Here is a 23,246-nt window from a genome sequence, read left to right on the forward strand (position 1 = left end):
TTCCGACCGCTTGTCCCGCCCCCGCCCGCCAGGTCCCAGCGAAAGACTTGGGGCGCAGGCGCACTCGCCGTCGCGGCTGGGACGGCCTCCGCTGACGTCAGGACGCCTCGAGGGTTCTAGGCCCCCGCCCGGGCTCCCGAGTTCCGCGCGGGCTGTGCGGGGGCGGGGCGTTGGGCCAGCTGAGCTATCCCGTCAGACCGCGCCAGTTTGAATGAAAGCTCCTCAAGATGGCGGCGGCCGGGGCCGAGGCGCCAGGAGGTGAGGGCTGGAGAGCGGCGCCCCGCACTGTCCCCGGTCCGCCGGGCAAACTCCCGGGGCCCGAAAAGCGGGGCCGAAACGCGCGGGCCGGCCGGACCGCGACGCGGCGAGACATCGCCTTCCGCGCGGCTGACACCGCGGCCCCCAGACGCGCGCCGCGGGCTCCTCCCTGCCCCCGGCCCCTGACCCTCCTCGCGGCTCGGCCCGCTCGCTGCCCGCAGTCTCTTTCCGCGCCCGGCCCTCGCGAGGCCCGGCCCCCGCCCTCCGCTGCTGTCCCACGGACCCGGCGGCCCAGCCCCCGCCGCCGGTCGGCCCCGACACCCCACCCCGCCCGACCGCCGTTTGGGGGCAACCGGGTAGCTACGGCGGATCCTTGCGCGGCTCGAGGTCCGTGCGCACGAGGGGGGCGCGACTCCTTTGTGATGGTTTGAGCGGGACGTTTGCAGTCGGGCTTGCTTTGGACTGGGAGCGGGAGGACCCCGGTGGTGTGGGTGTGACCTCAGTGTCGGAGGAGCAGAGAGAGGTCGGGGCTATGAGAGGTGTGAAGGCTAAGAAAGGAGGTGAGTGAGCATGTACCCCGATTCGGACTCACGGGGAGGACCGGTTCCCTGTTGGAGGAAATCCCACTAAGTGGGTACTGGAGGCGGTAGTCCCTGGCTCACGGGAATCGTCATCCCCGCCGGGAAGGAACTTGCGTGCTATTTCTCTGGTCGCCTAAGAATTCGGTGCTGAACGTGTGTTTGTGCGCGCGCTCCAAGACTGGAACTTTCAATGCCTTCTGAAACGGAAAGGTGTTTTCCAGCACTGCGCCTCTCCGCATGGATTATGGACTCATTATCGCCCAACTTTTCCTCCGCTAGGGGTTAGTGTGAACTAGTGTCAAGTTTTTGTGGTGGTCATGAAATGTTTATTCTTAACCAATGAATTCTCTTTCTACGTTATTAGAGACAGATTGGTTACCGGGCGGGGGGCGGGGGGTGCTGCGGTGTCGTGTGTTCCAAGTTTTCTTACTCTCAAAACTAGCATTTCCGTGGAGGGTTGCGTCTTGAATTCTTCTGTTGCTTGCACTAAGTGAAATTGGTAGGAACAGCAGACAGATACACCTTGGGTAGAAAGTCCAGGTAGTCAGCATAACGAGGTTAGCTCTACACAAAACATCCTGAGGCTTTTTAAATGGAAGAGATGGATATAAGGGGTGGTTTGTATTCCACTACTCCCCTACCCCCAAACCACCCCTCAAATTTTTTAGGGGAAAATACATCTCACTATCTTGATCTGTAACTGAGTTCTTTGGGGTGGGGAGGAGTGGGGCTGGAAATCGTATTTCAGGTTTTCTGACCATGAGACCCCTGGGTGAGTTTGGGAGGGCGAGGAACGGGTATACAAGGAGCAGCTCTTCTGTCTTCCCGGCAAATTACCTCCAAACCCAAAAGGTTATCACAACTACCTTGGAAAGCTGCCAAGTAAAGCGTGCGTTTACTGATGGATTTTGTTTGGTTTACTCCCAGTTTACTCCAGCCCTCACATTTTTTTCAGTGAAGCTGAAACCCAGAAAGATGGAAACCTCCCTAAAGTCATGTAGTCAGGTGGCCTCGAGGGGGCTGGAACAGAGGACCCTTGATCCTCTCCCGTGTTTCTCTTGGCACTTGCCGGAAAGCCAAGTTTATTCTGTGTTTCTAAACGTCAGTTTGTGTTAACCTATTTTTAAAAAATATTTATTTACTTAATTTGGCTGTGCCAGGTCTTAGTTGCAGGTATGGGGGATCTTCTATCTTAGATGCAGCATATGGGATCTAGTTTCCTGACCAGGATTGAATCTGGGCCCCTGTATTGGGAGCTTGGAGTCTGTCTTAGCCACTGGATCACCACCCTGTGTTAACCTATTTTTAATGCAGTGTGGTGGCATACTCTTAACAGGAATTTGAGGGTAGACTCTCCCACAGCACTGTTACTGGCTTCTATAAGGTTGATGATGAGTGTATCTAATTTTCTTCAGACTTGGTGTAAATTGAATACTCTGTATTGTCATCTTTGGCTTTGAAAACAATACAGGAAGTGAGTATTACAAAACTCAGTATACTCTTCATTATTTTATTGTAACCCTTGGGTTAATTTACCTTACTAAACTACATTGCTGCATGGGCAAAATTGAAGTTAAAATTTCATACAACCTTCCCAAATGGGAAAAGTGGATCATATGATGTCACAAGTATATAACTATAAAATTAGATTTAAGTTCTTATTGCTGGACGAAGAGAAGGGGAAAATTACTTTTTAACAATGTAAGATTATTTTAAAATATATTTAAGATATATCTCTAATAATTTTGTGCTTGAGGTCTACATTTGACTAAAACAGCAATTCTATATAGAATACAATGAAAAAGTTAAAAATACTATCTCAGCCTATCTGTGTGTATAATCTTTGAAAGCTTATAGACATGAAACATTTTGTTTAGGTGGCCTAGTGGAAATTGATATAGTAGAGCAGAGACACATGAGAAAATCCAGGAAGAAATATTTACCAAAATAGTTCTTCAGTGGTTAAATTTTCTTAGACATGTAAATGGTTTCTTGAATTTTTAGTCTTACAAAATTGCCAGTTGAAGGGTGGGGATATAGAAATCAAGATTTTTTTGTTTTGTTTTATTTTAATTGAGTAGCTATTTCATTAGTAAAGAATTCTATTTTCTTATTGTAGCTTGGTGTGTGCCTTGCCTAGTTTCACTTGATACTCTTCAGGAATTATGTAGAAAAGAAAAGCTCACATGTAAATCGATTGGAATCACCAAAAGGAATCTAAACAATTATGAGGTGGAATACTTGTGTGACTACAAGGTAGTAAAGGTAAGGCAAATATCTAGACCCTTAAAAGAGACCTAATCAGACCTCCCTTTAGTATTTCGTATTTCTGTAACATAAAGATAACCTTAAAAGTAAGCAAAGCTCTCTTAATGGTTACAGTTCTCAGCCATAATAAATTTATATGTCCTGTCATCTGTTTTGCCAGCTAACGTTGAGAGGATTTTGAAATACAAAATGTTCTTACATTCAAATATTTCAAGGTGCTTATGTCATTCTACATCCAACTCTTGATTATCTCCATGTGGATTACCAAAGCAAATGTTTTAGCTCAGATTGGCTTCTCCTGTCATTCATTTTGTTCCTGAATCATATTTCCCCACTATCACCTGAGATGAACCTAGAAATTTTTAAGCCAATTTTAATGTTACCAAATATCAAGAAGCATCACCATTTGTATTTCCTGCCGTCCTGTCAAACTCCAGATAGCAATGAGGTTTTGTTGTGCAGTAGAACAGCCTGGAGTTCAGTCATTTCTAGCCTTTGTCTAGTACCTTGTGACTCCAGAAAAGTTATTTAACTTCCCTGGGCTCCCTATATTTCTGTTTCTCTTGAAAATGACAGGGTTGTTCTTCAAGAGGCTCTTTACAATCTAAACTTTACCATATACTTTTGAGTAATTCATCTCTCCATTGCCTACCTATTCTGTAAGAACTCTGGTTGTTCATCTGTCAGTTCTTCTGGATGAATGAATCAGAAATCCTGTTTCCTTGTTTTCCTTCTCTTTCATCTTCCATATGGATTCTGCCATTAAATCCAATTCTTCTTTGAAACATCCATCTTCTTTTGGTCTCACTGGCTTCCTCACTCAGTGGAATGTTGTGATGAAGCATTTCACCTACCTAGCAACTAAACAACAACAAAATTTTACCTACACTGTTTGCACTCTCTGCACTCAAGGCTGCAGTCTTCAGCCCCCGAACAGCCCAGTCATCTGCCATTTCAGTTTATAAACTCTTGCCTGACCAGTCTAGCTGCAGGGGTCATATAATCACACTTCTTGGCTCCATTACATATTATTTCTGTTCTCACACTGCTCAGTTCCACTGGACAAGCTTTTTATCTTTCACTTGCTTCTTCCATTCTTGTCATCAGTTTTCCCAATTATAACTCTTCTGGACTTCTTACTGTGTCCCTCACCCTCTCATACTCAGCTACAGACCTACCTCTTTGGATCCTCCAGGTATGAACTCTCAACTTACTTCATACCAGTTATCTGTATCTTAAGTGGTTGCACCTATTTTTCTTTTTTTCCCCCTGCCCATCCCTTTTAGAACTTTGCTTAATCTTTGATGTCTTTTTTTTTAATCAAGTGCTATTTTTCCACTGGTTTATCTTAATTGATAAATCAGATTTTCCCTAATCTTTCTTTGATCTTGCATCCCCACTCAAGCATTTCCTATCTTTTCCTTCTTCCTCATTTCCCATCAACTTTTAAATACAGCTTTATTGACACATGATTCACATACCCTACAATTCACCAATTGAAGCTGTACAATTCAAAACTTTTTGCACACTTGCAGAATTATCCTAAAATTGGTTGTAGTGGTGGTTGCACATTTTCATTAACCTAAAAAGAAACCCCATACTGCTTAGCCATCACCCCCCAAACCTCTCCAGATCTTTTTCCCATTAACCCTCAGCAACCACTAGTCTACTTTCTGTCTCAATAGATGTCCCTATTTGGACAGTTCATGTACCTGGAATCATATAGTATGTATGTGGTCCTTTATGATTGGCTTCTTGCACTTAGCATAATATTTTCAAGGTTCATTCATACTGTAGCATATATTAGTACTTTTTTTTATTGCCAGATATGTCATTACATGACATATATGAACATAGCACATTTGATTCATGTATTCATTACTTCATGGACATTTGGGTTGTTTCTATCTGGGGGCTGTTATAGATAATGTTACAAACATTCACGTACAAGTCTTGGTGTGGGCATGTTTTCATTTCTCTTGGATATATACCAAGAAGATGAGCTGCTGGTACCTCTATGGTTTAACCATCTGAGGAACTGCCAAACTGTTTTCCAAAGTGACCTCACCATTTTACATTCCCACCACCAGTGTGAAGGTTTTGATTTCTCCACATCTTCACCAATACCTGTTATCTGACTTTTTGATTATAGCTGTCCTAGTGGGTGTGGAACATCTCGTTCTTTTGGTTTGCATTTCTCTGGTGGCTAATGATGCTGAACATCTCCAGTGCTTATAGCCATTTGTATATCTTCTTTAGAGAACTGTCTATTCAGATCCTTTACCTATTTTTTAAAGTTTTTAAAAAATTTATTATTTATTTGTGGTTGCACTGAGTCTTCATTGCCGTGAGGCTTTCTCTAGTTGTGGTGAGCAGCGCCTGCTCTCTAGTTGTGGTGTGCAGGCTTCTCAACTGTGGTGGCTTCTCTCGTTGCAGAGCCAGGCTCTAGGGCACAGGTTCAGGGTTAACCGTGCATGGGCTTAGTTGCCCTGTGCATGTAGGGTCTTCTCGGACCAGGGATGGAATCTGTGTTCTCTCCATTGGCAGGCTGATTCTTAACCACCGTATCACCAGGGAAGTCCCTACCTATTTTTTTGAATTGGGTTGTCTTTTTCTTACTGAGTTGTACTAGTTCTTTGTTATTCTAGACAGTCCCATATCAGATACACAGATTGCAAAAAATTTGAGCTGTAGCTTGCTTGTAGTTTCCGGTCTTACTTTTTAACCCACTCGGTTCTGATTTATGCCCCTATCAGTGACCTCCTAATTGCCACATTTGAGGACCTCGGGTCTTACTCTCCTTTGCAACATCCTACCCTGTTGGCTACTCTTTCTTCCTTGAACCTCTTGTCCTGGAGAGACTGCCTGGGTTGATCCCAGCTCTCCCGTGTACTAGTTGCATGACCTTCAGTGTAGTACCTGGTTCTCTTTCCTTCAGTTTCTTCACTGAGATGAGTGGACAGTACCACCTCATATTAGGTGGTACATGTCACAGGGTTTCTGTTAGCAGACTGACCCGTGCTGGTCCTGTGGTAGTGGCCTGTGCTGTCTTCGTTGTTTCTCACCTCCATCTCCACTCCTCTCACCACCAGTTTCTCTTAATGTTCTTTCTGCAGCTCCTTTACTGTCTCTTACCTGTCCTTCCTCTGAAATGTCGATACGTACTCTCCAAGGTGCTCTCCTTGGCCCTCTTCTCCCCTGGAAGCTGCTCTGTAGATGACCTCTTCTCGGGGGTTTCTACTTACACTTATTTGGCTAGTGACCCTAAAATCTCTGTGAGGCATTGTCTTCTTTCTGAGCTTCATTTCAAACTGGGCACCCTGTAGGTACCCACATTGAACATATTCAAAACTGTATCCATTTTCCCCCATCAAACCTGCATCCTGATCTTGTGTCCCCTATCTAGCTTCATAGAATTATAACCTTCACAGTGACCTGTCTTTATAAATTCTTCTTTCCTCCCTATCCTCTAAATCTAATAGATCATCTGATTATACGGTCTCTACCTCTTAGAGACCATATGTCTCTGTCTTTTGCTGTTAATTCCTGTTCCACTTTAACAGAGAGTTAATTACCAAGGAATCTGTACTTACATTGAAGGAGCTGCCAATTTTTTTTCTTTTTCAGAATTCTGAGTCTTACAGTTCAGTTTGGGTAACTTTTGCTGTTAGTTTCCCCTTCAACCTTCTCCTTTTGGTTTCTTTGGAATAAGCACGCCTCCCACACTTATATCCTCTACAACTCACTTATATCCCTCACTTCTTCTCCTGCCTGACACAGATTATTTAATCTGTAAGCCAGTATTACTTCAGTATATGTCTACCTTTTCCGTCTGTCTGTCTTTCTGTCTTACAATCAGGGCAGGTGAGAGATCTTATGACCCTGTCCTTTTCTTACATATTCCCCTCCATTTAGCTCATAAAAGAGATTGTCTCAGCACCATATTCTTCAGAGTCATTACAGTTTCTGAAACACAGCTCTGATTGCACTAGAACCTTCCTTTAGCCCTTTCAGTGGCTCCCTGGTGTCTGCCAATCTAAGCTGAGTCCCTTTGGACTGATGTTCTCTATCATCGGGCCACCAACCCCCTTCCCAACTTCATCTCCTATAACATATCCTACTTCCCAACCACACTGATATGCTAGAAAATTCTTCCATGTAGCTAAGGCTTAGTGAATGTGTAGTGTGAACTGAGCACTCTTCTGAGCATTGAGAATTTAGCTTAACAACAGACAGAGCTTATATTCCAATTCCTGAACACATCATACACCTTCGTGCCTTTTGACTTTTCTCATCCAGTTCTCTCTCAAACTTTTTGTTCTCTCCTTTGCAAAATCCTGCATGCCTGCAAAGTTCAGCTGAAAGGTTATACCAACCACAGAGCCTCCTTCCTTCCTCACCTCAGCAAAATTACTTTCTTTATTTTCAGGATAAGCACTGTTCTTGTCATTATTCTAGAACTTTTCACATTTTGTGGCTTTGTTTCATACCTTCCCTGCTTAACAATCAACCATTTGAGGGCCAAGAGTATGTCTTACTATAAACCGTAGTATACAGTGGGTATTTAGTTCATGGTTGATGAACTGGTTTTTTATGTCAGTGGTTTCTCCAGCCCTCACAGTGATCACTGGATCAGGTCATCATAGCTTCATGCTTAAATGACAGCACCAATTTACTGACTAATGTCTGCTGATTCATCTTTCTGTAGTCTCACTCAGTAAATATTTGAGATTTTTCTGTGTATCAGGTGCTACATTAGGCAACGGGAACATAAAGATTAATGAGAAATGGTTCCTAACCTTAAGAAACTCACAGCCCAGTGAACAAGACTGATAAGTAAACCATCCAATGCTATATAGACTAGTAAGTGCTAGGACAGACATCCTGACACGATTGGTGGGAGGAAGGCCTAGGCTGACTCAGAGAAGGCTTCCCGGAATAGGTAACATCCCGCTGGGGCCTCGTAAGACGAATGGAGGCTTTCCTTAAGGCTTTATACAGAGAATGGAGGGGAAGGATCTGGGATTTGGAGATGGTGAGAGACAAGTAAAGGAACTCCAGCCGTCCTGCTGCAGAGAGCATCATCTGGTTCTAAAAAGTGTGACACTATATTCAGAGGGTTTTCTCTCCTCAGTGAGGGAGAGAGCGGGTTAGCAGGAAGGGAAATGACAGATGTACAACTTACATGTTCTGAAAGGCTGTTGTAATGTAGGTGAGAAGTGATTGTGTTTGAGCTAAAGTAGTAACAGTCAAGATGAAAAGAAGTAGATGATTTGCTTAATTATCAAGGATGTAAAATTTCAGTCTGTGGTTCAGCAGTCAGGGCGTTCGTTGGCTAGGGATCTAGCAGTGGAAAGCTTGCAGTGGTGGTGGTGGTGGTGGTCTTGTTCACCAAGATCCAGGAATACAGGAAGATGAGGCTTAATATGGAGGAGTAGGATAGGGGGCCAGATTGAGGTTGGAGAAGAAGGTTGAGAACATTTAAGTGTGAGCTGACCAGTAGGTGGTTGGAAGTGAAGTGAAGTGAAGTCGCTCAGTCGTGTCCAACTCTTTGCGACCCTATGGACTGTAGCCTACCAGGTTCTTCCATCCATGGGATTTTCCAGGCAAGAGTACTGGAGCGGGTTGCCATTTCCTTCTCCAGGGGATCTTCCCGACCTAGGGATCGGACCCCGGTCTCCCGCATTGCAGGCAGACTCTTTACCCTCTAAGCCAACTTGAGGAAGACAGGTGGTTGGAAATGTGGCTCTCAATCAAGAGTGAGAACTGACTGGTGACATTGCCCTTGAAGTGATTGGTGGAGGAATGGGGACTGAACCCCAGGACTGGGCACACTTACCCCTTCATTAACCCGCAGATATTTCTCCAGTTTTCTACCACCTATCATGTCACACCCTGGGCACTAGCAGTCTCAGCGGTGAATGACACAGAGGTATGGTCCATGATGTCATGGAGTTTGCCTTTTGGTGAGTGTAGAAAAACCTTAACTATCATTGTACCAAGAACTTAATGATAGTTGAGATGAGGCTAGTGTAACAGAAGGCTGTAGCTCATCTTGGAGAGAGTAGGCAGTTGTCCATGAGGAGCTAATTTCAGACTTAGTACTAAAGGGTGTAGAGATAATGGGGAAGGGTCCTGAGTTGGAAGAGAGCCTGACTCCTGCAAAGACTTTGAAGTATGGATGGAACATGAGAAGCCAGAAGGATTGAAATGAGGCTGGAAGGATGGGGCAGGGCCCAGAAACTGCCACTTCTTGTAGGCAAAGAGAGGAATTCTTGACTTTAAGTTTTGAACAGGGGAGTGACATGGGGGAGAGGCATGGTGGAGGGGGCTGTTGCACCATGAGTGGATAAGAGGCCATCGCAGTAATCCACACAAAAAAAAATGGGAGACAGCCAAGATCGAGGAACAGGAAGGGGTACTCACAGGGAAGAGCTGTCCAAGGACAGGCACAAACTGGCAAGAAAGGTAGGAGAATCAGAAGAGTAAACCATGGAAGCCTGAGGAGCAGATCTTGTCAGCAAAACAGAATCATGACCAGCGGGGTCAAAGCAGAAGTAGAACATAACCTTCTTGACTGAGCTGTGGACAGGTCACTGATGCCCTTAGAGCATTTCTGTGGTTTGGATAGAAGAAGCCAAAATAGAATGAATTAAAGAATAAGTTGGAAATGAGAAAGTAAGGTCAAGTAGCGTGGGCAACTCTTCAAGAACTCTCGCTTTCAAGAAGGGATGTGTAGGGTCTAAGAGTGTTGATAATTTAATTTTTTAAAAAATCTGACTATATAATGTGATTTTTAAAATTGAATGTTATAAAGCATTTTATACTGGGGAAAAAAAAAATCTTCCACCCTGTGACCTTAGTCTCTGATCTCTAAACTTTTAGTAATTTATCATACCTTTTAAAGGTCCCTTCTTTATTCAAGCGTTTGTATCTCAAAGGAGGTTTAGTTTAATTTTGCTTTTAAAAAATAAGGGAGAGTCAGATGCTAGTGAAAATCAAAAGAGAGCAAGAAACTGAAGAGAGAGCAGAGGGAAGGGACTGATGGAGGAAGGGCATCTCTCTTGCTGTGTCCACAGTCCCCTTCGTCTCTAGTTCCAGGTCCATGGAAAGATGGAAAGTCAGGGCTATGTGCTTCCAAAAATAATAGGGGAGGCAGGGGATAGGGACCCAGAAGGAAATGGAGGTCTGGAATAGCCCACTCAGGACCGGGAAGGAATACCAACTGGGGGAACAACGGGACGGTTACCATGATGGGCTTCTGTTGGGGTCCAGTGTAACTCAAAGGATATGAATTGGAGTCTCAGTGCTGTGTGATTTTTTTTTTTTTTTTTTTTTTTTAATGCCACATGTTTGCCATGTTGCCCGTTTGTGCAGAAAAATTTGTGACAAAACTGTGGGTGCTCTATTGACAAACTCAGCTCATGAGTGAAGAAGTCCTTAGCAATCAAATATTAAAGAAATATTACCTTAAAGGTTTGACTTCTTAAAAGTCTCCAGGTCATTCTCTGTCTGTAGGACTAGCACTTGACTGAATGACACATACTAACAAAATGTCCACATTTCACCATAGTGAAATATTCCTTAAAGGCTACTGCAATTAGGGTGGTTTGTTAAGAAATGGAATAATAGAAATCATTAGACTAAACCCTAAATTTTAGAGGTCAGGAAAACAGAGCTCCAAGAAGGACTTTGCCAGTGTCATGTTGTTCATTTGTGTCAGTCTTGGGCCTGTAACCCAATCCTCACACGTATGTACACTCTCAGATAGTGGTGTGAAAATCCAGTGACTTTCCATTGACCAGAATAATTCTCAAACTGTGTTCCCGTGTAACAGTGTGATTTTCATATTCAGATTCATGCTCTTCTACCATTAATATTGAATATTATGATCTCAAAACTTGCAGGGGAAAATTAGCTAATGAGAGGTAGATTTTTTTAATTGTTTTTCTTTTTTGTGCTCCCCCATGTATGCATTTTAAAGAGTTTGTGCTTGCTACCTTTTACTGGCTACAGGCAACAGGTAACAGACACTAACATTAAAAAAAAAAAAACCATGAATTGTTATCTTCAGGTTAAGTTGAACAGCTTGTATTTCTTTTAAGGATTCATATAGTTACTATTGTGATTTTTTAATATTGCGTACATATTAGTAGTCACATTTTTTGTTACACATTCAGAAACGTTTAGTAAGTGCCTAGGATATAGTGGGGAATTGTGCTTGGTGCTAGGGTTACCAGGAATAAGATTGCTTCCCTCCTGCAAATGGCTTATATTGAGTTGGCCAAAATGTTTGTTTGGGTTCTTCCATCAGATCGTACAGAAAACCCAAACGAACTTTTTGGCTAACCTAATAGTTTCTATTAGAAATGGGAACACAAGTTGGCAATAATCAATCCTCCTTGGGCAAGAGTGGCAAGGAAGACTCCACAGGAGAGATGACATTTGAGCTGAGTTTTAAAAATGGGTGGGTTTTTCTACACAGAAAAGATGAGACTGAAATAGGTGTTCAATAGACAAATGGAAGCAGACATTCTAACTAGAAATAACTGTGTGAACAGAGCAACGTAAAGGTAGGAAAACAGCAGTTCATTGTGGCTGGAGGGTGGTATGTGAATGGGGCCATATTGGAGCAGAGTCAGGGGAGCATCAAAGACCCAATCGAGAATAATCTTTGTTATAATTGAAAGTTTGAATTAATTCTTTCGGCAGTGGGGGAGCCATTAAAATTTTTAAGCAAGAAAATAACAGAATGACTGGTACTGTGGTGGGCGGGGGGGGTTGCTTTTTGTTTTTATTAAAAATCTACACTTTAGTAGAGAAGGACAGATGGATTGTTGTTAGTCTGGAGGCAGGGAAACCAGTAGATCAGTGCCATAATCCAAGCAAGACTGAAGGCTTGAAGTAATTAGCATTCTGTTAATAGAGATGGATGAAAGGATCTAAGGAAGCTTGCTGATGGGGGAATGAAGGAAAGGAAAGCCATGAGATTGACCTCCTGATTTGCAACTTGTGTGACTAGGTAGATGGGGCTAAGGCTGCTTTGATGTGAATACAGAGGGAAACTGTCTAGGAACAACAGTGGTGAGTTCCCTATGGGTAGATTAAGAACCTATTGGACATCCAGTAGGTCATTGACTATATAGGGTTGCAGCTAAAATTTTGGGAGTGTCAGCGTACAGTTAAAACCGTTGGAGTAATGAGGTTGCCCAGAGAGAACGTTTAGAGGAAGAATTCTTAGACTAGAATCCAAATATCCTGAAATTACCCATTGTACCATACATATAACTTTTGATAGGGGAAAGTCTGTAGCTTTCTGGAGATTCTCAAAAGAGACAAACACTTGTTTAGTGTCAAAAGGGACCAGGACAGAATCATCTTGAGTGACTACATTGTTTGAAGTGATGAGCAGAGATCTCAGCAAAGAAGGCAGAGAAGGAACAAAAATGAAGAGAGAACTATGATATCAAAGCCTAAGGAATGGTCCGATGAGGACTGAGTTGGCTTGGCAGTTAGAAGATTGGTAAAATGTTCTAATAGACAAGATAAAATTAAATGTATTTATTTTGAAAGAGACTTCCTACAGAAACACCATGGTTTCTGAGTTGTTAAAACCATTGGCCTACAATAAAGCTCAGACGCCTCAGTCAGGTGTTCAAGGCTGTCCCAAATTTGCTCTTCCCTTTGCTGTTGCAGTTTAATCTCTCGCTTCAGTGTTCTAAACCTCAAAGCTAGCTAAATCTGTCTCTTCACTGTTTTCTGGATACTTCATGCAAATCTTAGCTCCAGGCTTCGCTTGTGTTTCTCATCCTGCCTGCCCTGTGCCCTGCCCAGCAAACGCTATCAGTCTTTCCCAGCATAGTTTGTTCTACTTCCTCTGTGCCTTTTTCTCATTGACCTATATTGATTTCCTTCTTTATGTTTTAGTGGTATTTATTGTCTTACTTTTTTTGGCCTTTAAAGTTGTACCACCTTGCATTGCTCTTTATTTTACATACTACTGCCTTCCTTTCCCAATGAGATTTTATACCTAAAGGCTAATATTATCTTACATCTCATCCCGCCGCCTAGTGACTGAACTTCCATATGCTCATTATAGACACTAAAATACTTGAATGAATTTAACCTAAGCCAAACATAGTGGGGGAAAATGTCTTGAAGAAAAAATTTCATATGATATATTCCAAATTATACAGGAGTGATTAATGGATCATTTTTATGACTCCACTCCATTTTTATAGGTAATCAAGAGTTGACTGCATGTCTGAATAAGATATAGACATCCTGTGAGACTTAAGAAATTTTTGACTTTTATCTGAGAGTTCAGGGTATTGAAATCATTGCATTTAAGTCAAACTGATTTCTGTATAAAATTTATCTTATTTTTCAAAATGGAAATTTTTTATTTTAAAAGTAAAATGATGCTTATAAAATGAAAGACAAATCTACAAAGTAGAAATAAAATGTTACTAATATTTACGTAGCACTCATACTTTAGAAGCACCTTTACCATCCATAAGTTAAGTAGGTACAAGGTAATTACATACAAAATAATCACTAAAAATGCACCTGACTCATCGTCAAACAATATATTGTTTTGAAAGCAGACTTCAGTGGCTTAGTGTTTTGAGTGTTTCTTTCATTGTTTGCTGGCAACTTTTGGTGTATAACTCAGGGCCATGGTAGGAAAGACTGTAGCAGGAAAAAGAGGGCCAGGGTTGCACTGTTTTATTTTGGAATCAGAAAAATGTAACTTTTATTTATAATTAAGGGGAATAGGTAATGTGACATGGTGCAAATCGTCCTCATTGTTACTGAGCATCTATCCGCTAACAGCAACTGCAGACTGCAGTTACCTGACAGGAGGGAGCGGCCTGTGTTAGGTTTAGTGAGCTGGTTTGACCAGCACGTCAATATATGTCTAGGCTTTTTTCCCCTGGAATCATAGTATATATTTTCATCGAAGTATAGTTTTTGTGCATATGTTCATGCCATAATTTAGTCACTTTTTTTTTGACTAAACATTTTTACCATTTTCACAAAAAAGCAGAGCTCTTTTCATTAATAAGCATTATTGTGTATTGAGTAGAATATAATAAAACATGGAGATAAGCTCCCTGACTAGCCAAGTGACCTCCTGCAAGGCTGCCTTAATGCTCCTTACCCCATCGTGCCTCAGTACATTTTCTGGACCTGCCAGGTCATAATAAACTAGAACTAGTAAAACACCCTTACTTTATAATAAAACCTCTATTTAAAATATCAGGGGAAATCAAATGTATGCCAGTTAATTTTTTATCAATATCTGTGAATTAAAATGCTAACTAAAAACCATAGAATGCAGTTTACTTACTTTATATTTCAGAAGACATTTTACCCTAGCACTTATGGGTTTATGTTTGCTATTCTAGGGAACAAAGAAAATTGAGACTTTACTTGAATAATTTATGTATAGTATGTACACTAGACTTCTGCCTGCCAATGCAGATGTAAGAGACCCAGGTTCAATCCCTGGGCTGGGAAGATCCCCTGGAGGAGGAAATGGCAACCCACTCCAGTATTCTTGCCTGGAGAATCCCATGGACAGAGGAGCCTGGCAGGCTACAGTCCATAGGGTCACACAAAGTCGGACACAGTGGAAGTGACTTAGCACACATGCACATACACTAGACTGCCTTTTTAAAGAGAAACTTAATATAGTATTGGGAAGACACAGCCAACTCCTGGGGTGAGAAAGCAGGATTTCGGGTACCATAATGACCAACAGCAGTCTGAAAGATAAATCAAAATATTTGATTTTTGGTGCTTTGAGGGCCTGTCACCTAATCCAACCACAGGCAAGTCTTTCTGGAATTGTGCTGTTCAATAGAAATATGATACAAACTATAGGTGTATACAGTTGGCCCTCTGTATCCCCAGGTTCTGCGCCCCAGGATTTAACTAACTCCAGAGAGAGAATATTTGAAAGAGAAAGTTGCAAGGCAAAACTTGAATTTGCTGTGCGCTGGCAACTATTTATATAGCATTCACATTATATTAGATCTAGAGATGATTTAAAGTATACAAGTAGGTTGTATGCAAATACTATGCCATTTTACACGTGGGACTTGAGCATAGTGGATTTTAGTATCTGAGAGGGGTCCTGAAACCAATCCTCTGGTGAATACCAAAGGACAACTATAATTAAAAAAATTTTTTCTCCTAACTGCATTAAACAAAATGGAAAGAGCCAGGTGAAACTTCTTTCAATAATACATTTAATTTAACCCCAAATATTATTTCCATGTGTAATCAATGCTTTTTTAAAAATTAAACATTATTTTTGTGCTGAGTCTTTGAAGTGCAATGTGTATTACACATAGAACACATCTCAGTTTGGACCAGCCACATTCAGTAGCAACATGCAGCCAGGAATGACCCGTGCAGTTCACTCTAGAAAATCTAGGGAGGTGTGTCCTGGACATTAATGAAAAAGAACTTCCCTCATAGCCAGTGTAAAGTATTAAATTACAGACCTTGTTGTTGTTCAGTCACCAAGTCATGTCCAACTCTTTGTGGCCCCCTGGACTGCAGCACTCCAGGCCTCCCTGTCCCTCACCATCTCCTGGAGTTTGCCCAAGTTCATGTCCATTGAATCGGTTATTACAGACCTTAGAGGGTGCCTGCAGCTGTGCTGGCCAAGCAAACCGCTGACCTATGTCATAAATTCGTTTGAGTACAACTTATTTCCATATAAAGATAAATACTGTTTTGTTTAACTTGATCACTGGTAACATATTCATGAATTTCAGTACTTTCATCTTTCCCCAGGCGTGACTCTTTTGCCTGTAGTCAAACATTATGCTATATCTAAGTTTTCTGTACATATTTTATGTAATGAAAAGAAAAACAGCTTTATGATTTGTATTTCATCTGCTAGTAACCTGTAACTGTGTATTATGAACTTTATTAAGAAAAATTATAATACCCTTCAAGATATTAAATTATTTTCAGTAAATGGATATGTCATAATCTGATTTGCATTTTCTTTTATATTTTAAGGATATGGAATATTATCTTGTAAAATGGAAAGGATGGCCAGATTCTACAAATACTTGGGAACCTTTGCAAAATCTCAAGTGCCCATTACTACTTCAGCAGTTCTCTAATGACAAGCATAATTATTTATCTCAGGTAAAGAAAGGCAAAGCAATAACTTTCAAAGAAAATCACAGAGCCTTGAAACCTGCTGTTGCTGAATACATTGTGAAGAAGGCTAAGCAAAGGATAGCCCTGCAGAGGTGGCAGGATGAACTCAACAGAAGGAAGACTCACAAAGGAATGATTTTTGTCGAAAATACTGTGGACTTAGAGGGGCCCCCTTCAGACTTCTACTACATTAATGAATACAAACCAGCTCCTGGAATCAGCTTAGTAAATGAAGCTACCTTTGGTTGTTCATGCAGAGATTGCTTCTTTGAAAAATGTTGTCCTGCTGAAGCTGGAGTTCTTTTGGCTTATAATAAAAATCAACAAATTAAAATCCCACCTGGCACCCCCATTTACGAGTGCAACTCGAGGTGTCAGTGTGGGCCCGATTGTCCCAACAGGATCGTACAGAAGGGCACACAGTATTCCCTTTGCATCTTTCGAACGAGCAATGGCTGTGGCTGGGGCGTAAAAACCCTTGTGAAGATTAAAAGAATGAGTTTTGTCATGGAATATGTTGGAGAGGTACGTTCACCTTCTCTCATAGCAGATAATGTACAGGGAAGGTGTATGCTTTTGAAAAGTTGCCTTTTTAACCTCAGTGACAAACATTTGGTATGTTTTGATATTATCATTGCAAGTATGTACAAATTTCAGGTTTGAAAGATGGGTTCACTGGCATCATTTAAAAATATAAACTTGAATATGAATCAAAAAATTATATATAGTGACAAATGTAGTAGTCATCTTTCAACAAACACCCAGTCATAAGTCACTGAAACTGGCATTTGTAAATTTGAAAATATGACAACCATTTTTACACAAGAGCCCTAAGACAGTTTTGAAAATCAGATCTAAATACATCCTGACTTGGAAACTTGCCGGGGCGGGGTGACTTTTTAATTGGAGGAAAATTGCTGTGCCATGTTTTGCTGGCTTCCGCTGTGCAACAGCGCACATCAGTCATGTATGTGTGCATCCCTGCCCCATCCCACCCGCCAGGGCAACCCAGAGCACCAGGCTGGGCTCCGGACGCTGTTCAGTTGTCACTCACTTCATCCACTTGACCAAATATGATTATGTGTAGTCGGCAAAACTCAGTTTTACATCAGCAGGAAAGACTGTAGAGTAAATGGACGTTTTATGAGCAAGTGCTGTAAAATACACATAAAAACATGTATTGCACCCGCCAGCAGTGAGTGAATGAGTGAAGTGGCTCAGCTGTGTCAGACTCTTTGCAACCCCATGGACAGTAGCCTGCACCAGGCTCCTCCGTCCATGGGATTTCCTAGGCAAGAGTACTGGAGTGGGTTGCCATTTTCTTCTCCAGGGACCCGCCAGCAAGGAACATCCAAATCCTTTGTAACTCAGCTACAAAGACTGTTCTCTAAATTACCAAATACTAAGCAAATTTTTATACATGCAATGTAGATATACAGAAGATAGTATTTACCGCATACTAAGCACCTTGTGTTTTAACTTATGAATTCTGTCAACAACTCTATGAGGTGGTAGCATTGTCTCCATTATACAGGACGAAACTGAGGCACAGAGAAAAGTTAAGCAACTCACCCAGGGTCACTTAGTAGTAATGAAGAACCAAGATTCAAAACCAAGGCTCTAGAATCTTGACCCCTGCACCATTCTTCCCCAGACTGAATGGTGGGAGAGGCTGTGGCTAGAAAAATACAAGTGTGACTGCTCATCTGGGGTTGTCAACTCAGATGTTTTAGAAGTTGTTTGGAATTGGATCACCTTTAAGTATCTGCATTCACCCAGAATTCCCAGGTCAGATTGCATCCCTATTTTGATCCTTAAATTTTTAGACAATGGCAGATTATTATAAATCACTATTCAGGAGACTGGATAATGATTTGATTATATATCAAATCATTCTTTTTGAGTTTAATAAATACAACTGAATTTGGTTGCCACCATGAGTCACTTCAGACATTTTTGATTTCTTAATCTGAGCATGTGGTGAAGCTGTGTTCTTCAGAGCAGAACTGTATAGATGATGGTTGTGAGTTGCAGAATTTCATGAAAACCACCTGTTCTACAAAACTAAACTTGCCATACAGTTAACTGTGGATTTAGCGTACCTTCTCTCCTGTATTTGCAACTAATTTCCATTTGTAACTACACACAGATTAATTATAGGAAGATTGTGCTTTAGAGCACAGATACTTGTAAACTTAGTTCTTTACATTCTGGTGTGTTCTACAGAGAGCTATAGTTGTGTAGCTCCTGTATTGATATATTGAACATATAAATAAATTAAAACCAAAGTAGTATACTATTTCAGCCTGGTAATTGTTGGGTTGTCCTAATTCTCACTTAAATAGTCATACTTAGCACCCTCATTTTCTCCTTTCGTTTCCCCACTTCTTTTCATCTAGTTTTTCTAGAGTAGTTTATGTAAATGTTTATTTTGATGGCATTTTTATTTCTTTTTATGCACTTGAAGGCCATTAATATATTAATAGATTTATGGATGAATGTTTCTTCAGTTAAGCAACAGCTATATAATATACTACAGTTTTTTCTTTTTAGGTAATCACCAGTGAGGAAGCCGAGAGACGTGGGCAGTTGTATGACAACAAAGGAATCACATATCTCTTTGATCTGGACTATGAATCTGATGAATTCACAGTGGATGCAGCTCGATACGGAAATGTGTCTCATTTTGTGAATCACAGTGTAAGAGATACTTATAGACAGGACTAGGACTACTTACTATAGACAGGACTAATTAGTACTGTTTTAAACGATTTTCTGTACTGAGGGATAATTATATACTTTGTCATTATTTCCAAAGTATTTTAATATAAGGGCCTTTTCTGTTAATTCCTGTTATTACTGCTCTTTTAGGAAAATTCATCAATGTGCCTACCAAATACCATCCATTTTAAGAATCTTTACATGTATTACTTCATTTAAACTTTTCAGCAACTTTATAAGATAGGTATTATCCTCATACAGAGAAGGAAATTAATCACCAGAGGAGTTAAGAGGTAAAAAGTTGAAAAATTAACACCGCTATATGGGTTATAGAAGTTAACACAGCTAAATTTAGGATGTATGACTAAAGAAAGATTGCTGTATTCTCTTAAAATGTAAGCATTTAACATTTTTATAAAATTTTAGGATTTCTAGAGTACTGAAGTATTTAGGGCTACTTTTCCAAATTATGAATTAGTATTCTTAATTCTTATTTAAAACAAACTTAGAATACAGTTAGAACCTTAACTCCAAAAACTTACACTCTAAAAAAACTACACTCTATAAAAACTATAAGGGAGGTTAGGAAGTTACTAGACACCTATTTAGTGCTCGATGGATAACAGAGTTTTAGGCTTGTGAGATTGGCATTATCTCCATTTTATAGATATAAGAAAAATGTGTCTCAGAGAGTAAGTCCTATAGTTGACCATAGAAGGAAGGTGTAGACCATGCTAATCTTTTGATGGGTTTTATACCAAGAAACTAGTTTATGATGAGTAATGAAATATCAGACACCTTCTAACATCTTAGTTTTCTGGTTTACTTAAACATTTAATTTTTTCTTAATGATAAAATCAAAAGGCTTTCAAAATAGATACTCTATTCAAGGACAATTAAACAGTCATTTTTATTTCTTAGTATGATTCACTGGATCTTTCTTGCATATTCTAGAATTTAGTGTAGAGTTCTCAAAATACTGAATAATTCCAATCAAAAGTTTTAAGAAATGAAACTCCATGCAGTATGAAATTGCATGATTTGATTTTTTAAGAACAGTTACTGCAGTTCTTTAAGCCTTACTAGAGCATCTTTTGATTTTAATAATCTATTTCTAGATGTTCTGCTTGGGCCTTTTTTGACTTTCTAGGCTTTTCAATAAACTTTTGGTACAGTAGTCCCTGCTTATCTGCAGTTTCACTTCCCATGATTTTAGTTACTGCTGTCAAACATTCTCCAAAAATATTAAATTAAAAATTTTAGACACAAGCAAAAAATATTTTTATGCCTTACTAAAATATTTACAGGTGGAATGATATTATCTAATAACTTGCATTAAAGTTCTCCAGAAACAATTAAGAAGTTGGGATTAGATGAAACAAGAATGACAGAAATGTTAATAATCCTTGAAGCTGCATAGTGGATGTATGTAAACTTATTTTCTCTTGGTCTATGTCTGAAATTTTCTGTAAGGGAACGCTGTTTTTCAGTGTGAATGCCTCAAAACCTTCTAAACAGTAAGCCACTTAATTTCTCATAGAATTTAACACTAATACTCATTTTTACATAGCATATAGAAGAGCTTATTCATGTCATTTTTACTTAAGTGGGATCTCATGTTCCTTTTTAGTGTGACCCAAACCTTCAGGTGTTCAATGTTTTCATTGATAACCTCGATACCCGTCTTCCCCGAATAGCATTATTTTCCACGAGAACTATCAATGCTGGAGAAGAGCTCACTTTTGATTATCAAATGAAAGGTAAGATTTTCAAATAGTTTCTTTGATGGAACGTCACTGTGAAAAATCTAATTAGAATAGAAAACCTTAGAACATCTGAACCAAACTAAATACTAACTAAATAGAAAGGGGAAAAAAGGCTATAAGAGTTTGTCTTTTCAATCAGGGGCACAAAGCTAATCTGACAGAGCTAATGCTGGAATCCAGCTCTGCCTGACCTTGGGGGCTGAGTAATGCTGTTTCTTTACATCAAGTTGCTGCTTGCTTTTTTCAGAACTTCCATATAGAAGCTTATTTATTATAAGATCTTTTTTTAATATTACTTGCATTTAAAAAATTTTCAGTCTTACATTTCTGAATGTTTACTGAGATGTGTATTCAAAAGATTGAAAATATGATGTAAATCATATATGAGCTTACTCCATTCCTACTTGAATCTGGCTTTTAAAAAGAACATTGAATTCTCTTTGCTTTACTGTGAACATTTAATTTTATGTGCTTTACTATATTCTTTGCTTAGGAAAGAAAACTCATACTGTTTTTTCTAAGTATGATGCCCTTTACATATTGTTACTATTTGACCTTGCTTTATGGCTCCTAAGAAATTAATGAAATGAATGCTTGTATATTGAATTTTACTAGTAAGTTTCATCATTTCACAAACCCATCCTCATAAATATGGGGTAATAACAAACACTTTACCTCTGACTTGCCCACACCACCCTTTCATGACATTTCATAATGATTTGTCTCTGAATATTCACACTTACTTATAACTGATAAAAAATTTGAAACTCATTATGAATTGTCTTAACTCTTTGTCCTATATTTCTTTTTCTATGTATCCAGGTTCTGGAGATGTATCTTCAGATTCTATTGACCACAGCCCAGCCAAAAAGAGAGCCAGAACTGTGTGCAAATGTGGAGCTGTGACTTGCAGAGGTTACCTCAACTGAATTTTCAGGAACTAGAACTTATGATGATTACAGTGTTTTTTCTAATGTTAACATTTTAAAAGTATTTCAGACTTTTTTCATATTATCAAGATTATACACTACGATGATTTACAATTCATCTTTCAGACTGTTGGCCAAATGCATTACTGATACTTTTGAAGAGAGGCACATAGGGTCACATACACTAATTCTAAATATACATATTCAGTGGTTAGATACCAAACATGAAAGGAAAACTATTTGCAAATCAACAGATATATACTTAAGAGGAAGTCTATGTGAATACAGAGAAATGCCTCCTTCAGTGTTTGTTAAACTGATGATGTAACAGTTGCTAAGACTGAACATTCAATTTGCCATACACCTTGAATTTAGAGAAATAGAGTTAATTCATATTGGACAAATACACAAGTTCTATTTTTGTTATTGTCATTCCTGTTTACCTACTTACAACTCTTTGTACTTGTATTTGAGACAAATAGGTGATACTGAATTATACTCTATTTTCTACTTTCATTAAAACATTGGTATCTTAATGATATAGAAATTTAAGGTCTAAAATTAAATGTAAAAAAATTTAATTGCAGCTTGATTTAATATTTTGAAGCAATCTAACCCAGTAGGAGGGGTGGATATCTGAACCAGTAAAAGATTTTTTAATCTTGTAGAAGAAAGGTTTCTGAAGTTTTCCTAAAATTCTAGAATGGCTGGCTGATACGCTTCTTAGAAAGGATGAGGCATGGGGCCATGCAGGTCTTCTGGAGTGCCAAGCAGGGGAGGTGGAGCACTTTATAGGACCCTCTTGATAACATGAGTCAGGCGATCTCTGCTGAATACCTCTGGTCTCCACAGTAAAAACAAGATCTCTCTTTAGAGCAGCTGTATGTAATGATAATGTTCCACACAATAATTAACATGCATCTTCTGAATTTCAGGTAGTTTTAACATTTCCTTGCCACTAAATTATTTTTATAATAAAGGGCCTGCATGCCTTTCTTAAGAAGTGATCTATATTTTGAACTGATACTTATTTTATACATGAATTTTTTTCATGTGATAAAGCTAAACTTGGCTTGGCCAAAGTGTGTGCCTGAATTATGAGACCATTTATTACTTGAACTCTGAAGACTGAAGTGACTATATTCATTGTTTGGCGTGGGGGTGGGGGTTGTTTTGTTTTTTCCTACATCGTGAAACCTAAGTTGGGAAAAAAACTATTTTCATCTCCCTCAGATCCTGGAACGTCTAATCATGGTGTCCAACATGACAGTGAATGTAACAGCTAAGTCTGGCTTTTGGTATTCCTAATTAGGTCCTGCCGGAGCTCACTGCCTGAGGCTTTAATGACCCACAGAACCCTTGGGTAAAACTGAACTGACTTCAAGAATGCAGCACTTCACATCTTAGTCCTTAACTTCTCTTCTTGGAAGAAGCTGCACTTTGTTAATATTGCTTGTCACAGGACTTTTCTTTTTCATAGTACAGGGTGAATTGTTTACATGTTTGGAGCCTCAGAGTATCTGCTTACCAAAATT

General features: G+C 39.9%; 1 protein-coding gene across 3 annotated transcripts; it reads left to right on the plus strand.

The window, feature by feature from the left end:
- The first annotated feature begins 120 nt into the window (after positions 1-120).
- Positions 121-22,718, plus strand: SUV39H2 (SUV39H2 histone lysine methyltransferase). Of its 3 annotated transcripts, none has more exons than XM_061126274.1 (6): positions 121-258; positions 2,959-3,104; positions 16,149-16,820; positions 18,849-18,995; positions 20,647-20,776; positions 21,605-22,718. In XM_061126274.1, the coding sequence occupies exons 1-6, from the start codon at positions 228-230 to the stop codon at positions 21,709-21,711; spliced, it is 1,233 nt and encodes a 410-aa protein (XP_060982257.1). In that variant the 5' UTR covers positions 121-227; the 3' UTR covers positions 21,712-22,718. The 3 variants fall into 3 exon arrangements, with proteins under 3 accessions (XP_060982257.1, XP_060982259.1, XP_060982258.1); XM_061126275.1 differs by lacking the exon at positions 121-258 and adding an exon at positions 942-1,120 and having other exon boundaries at positions 20,714-20,776; positions 21,605-21,736; XM_061126276.1 differs by lacking the exon at positions 2,959-3,104 and having other exon boundaries at positions 140-258.
- Positions 22,719-23,246: the final 528 nt, after the last annotated feature.

The sequence above is a fragment of the Dama dama genome, chromosome 23 (assembly GCF_033118175.1).
Source record: "Dama dama isolate Ldn47 chromosome 23, ASM3311817v1, whole genome shotgun sequence".
In the NCBI taxonomy this organism is placed as follows: domain Eukaryota; kingdom Metazoa; phylum Chordata; class Mammalia; order Artiodactyla; family Cervidae; genus Dama; species Dama dama.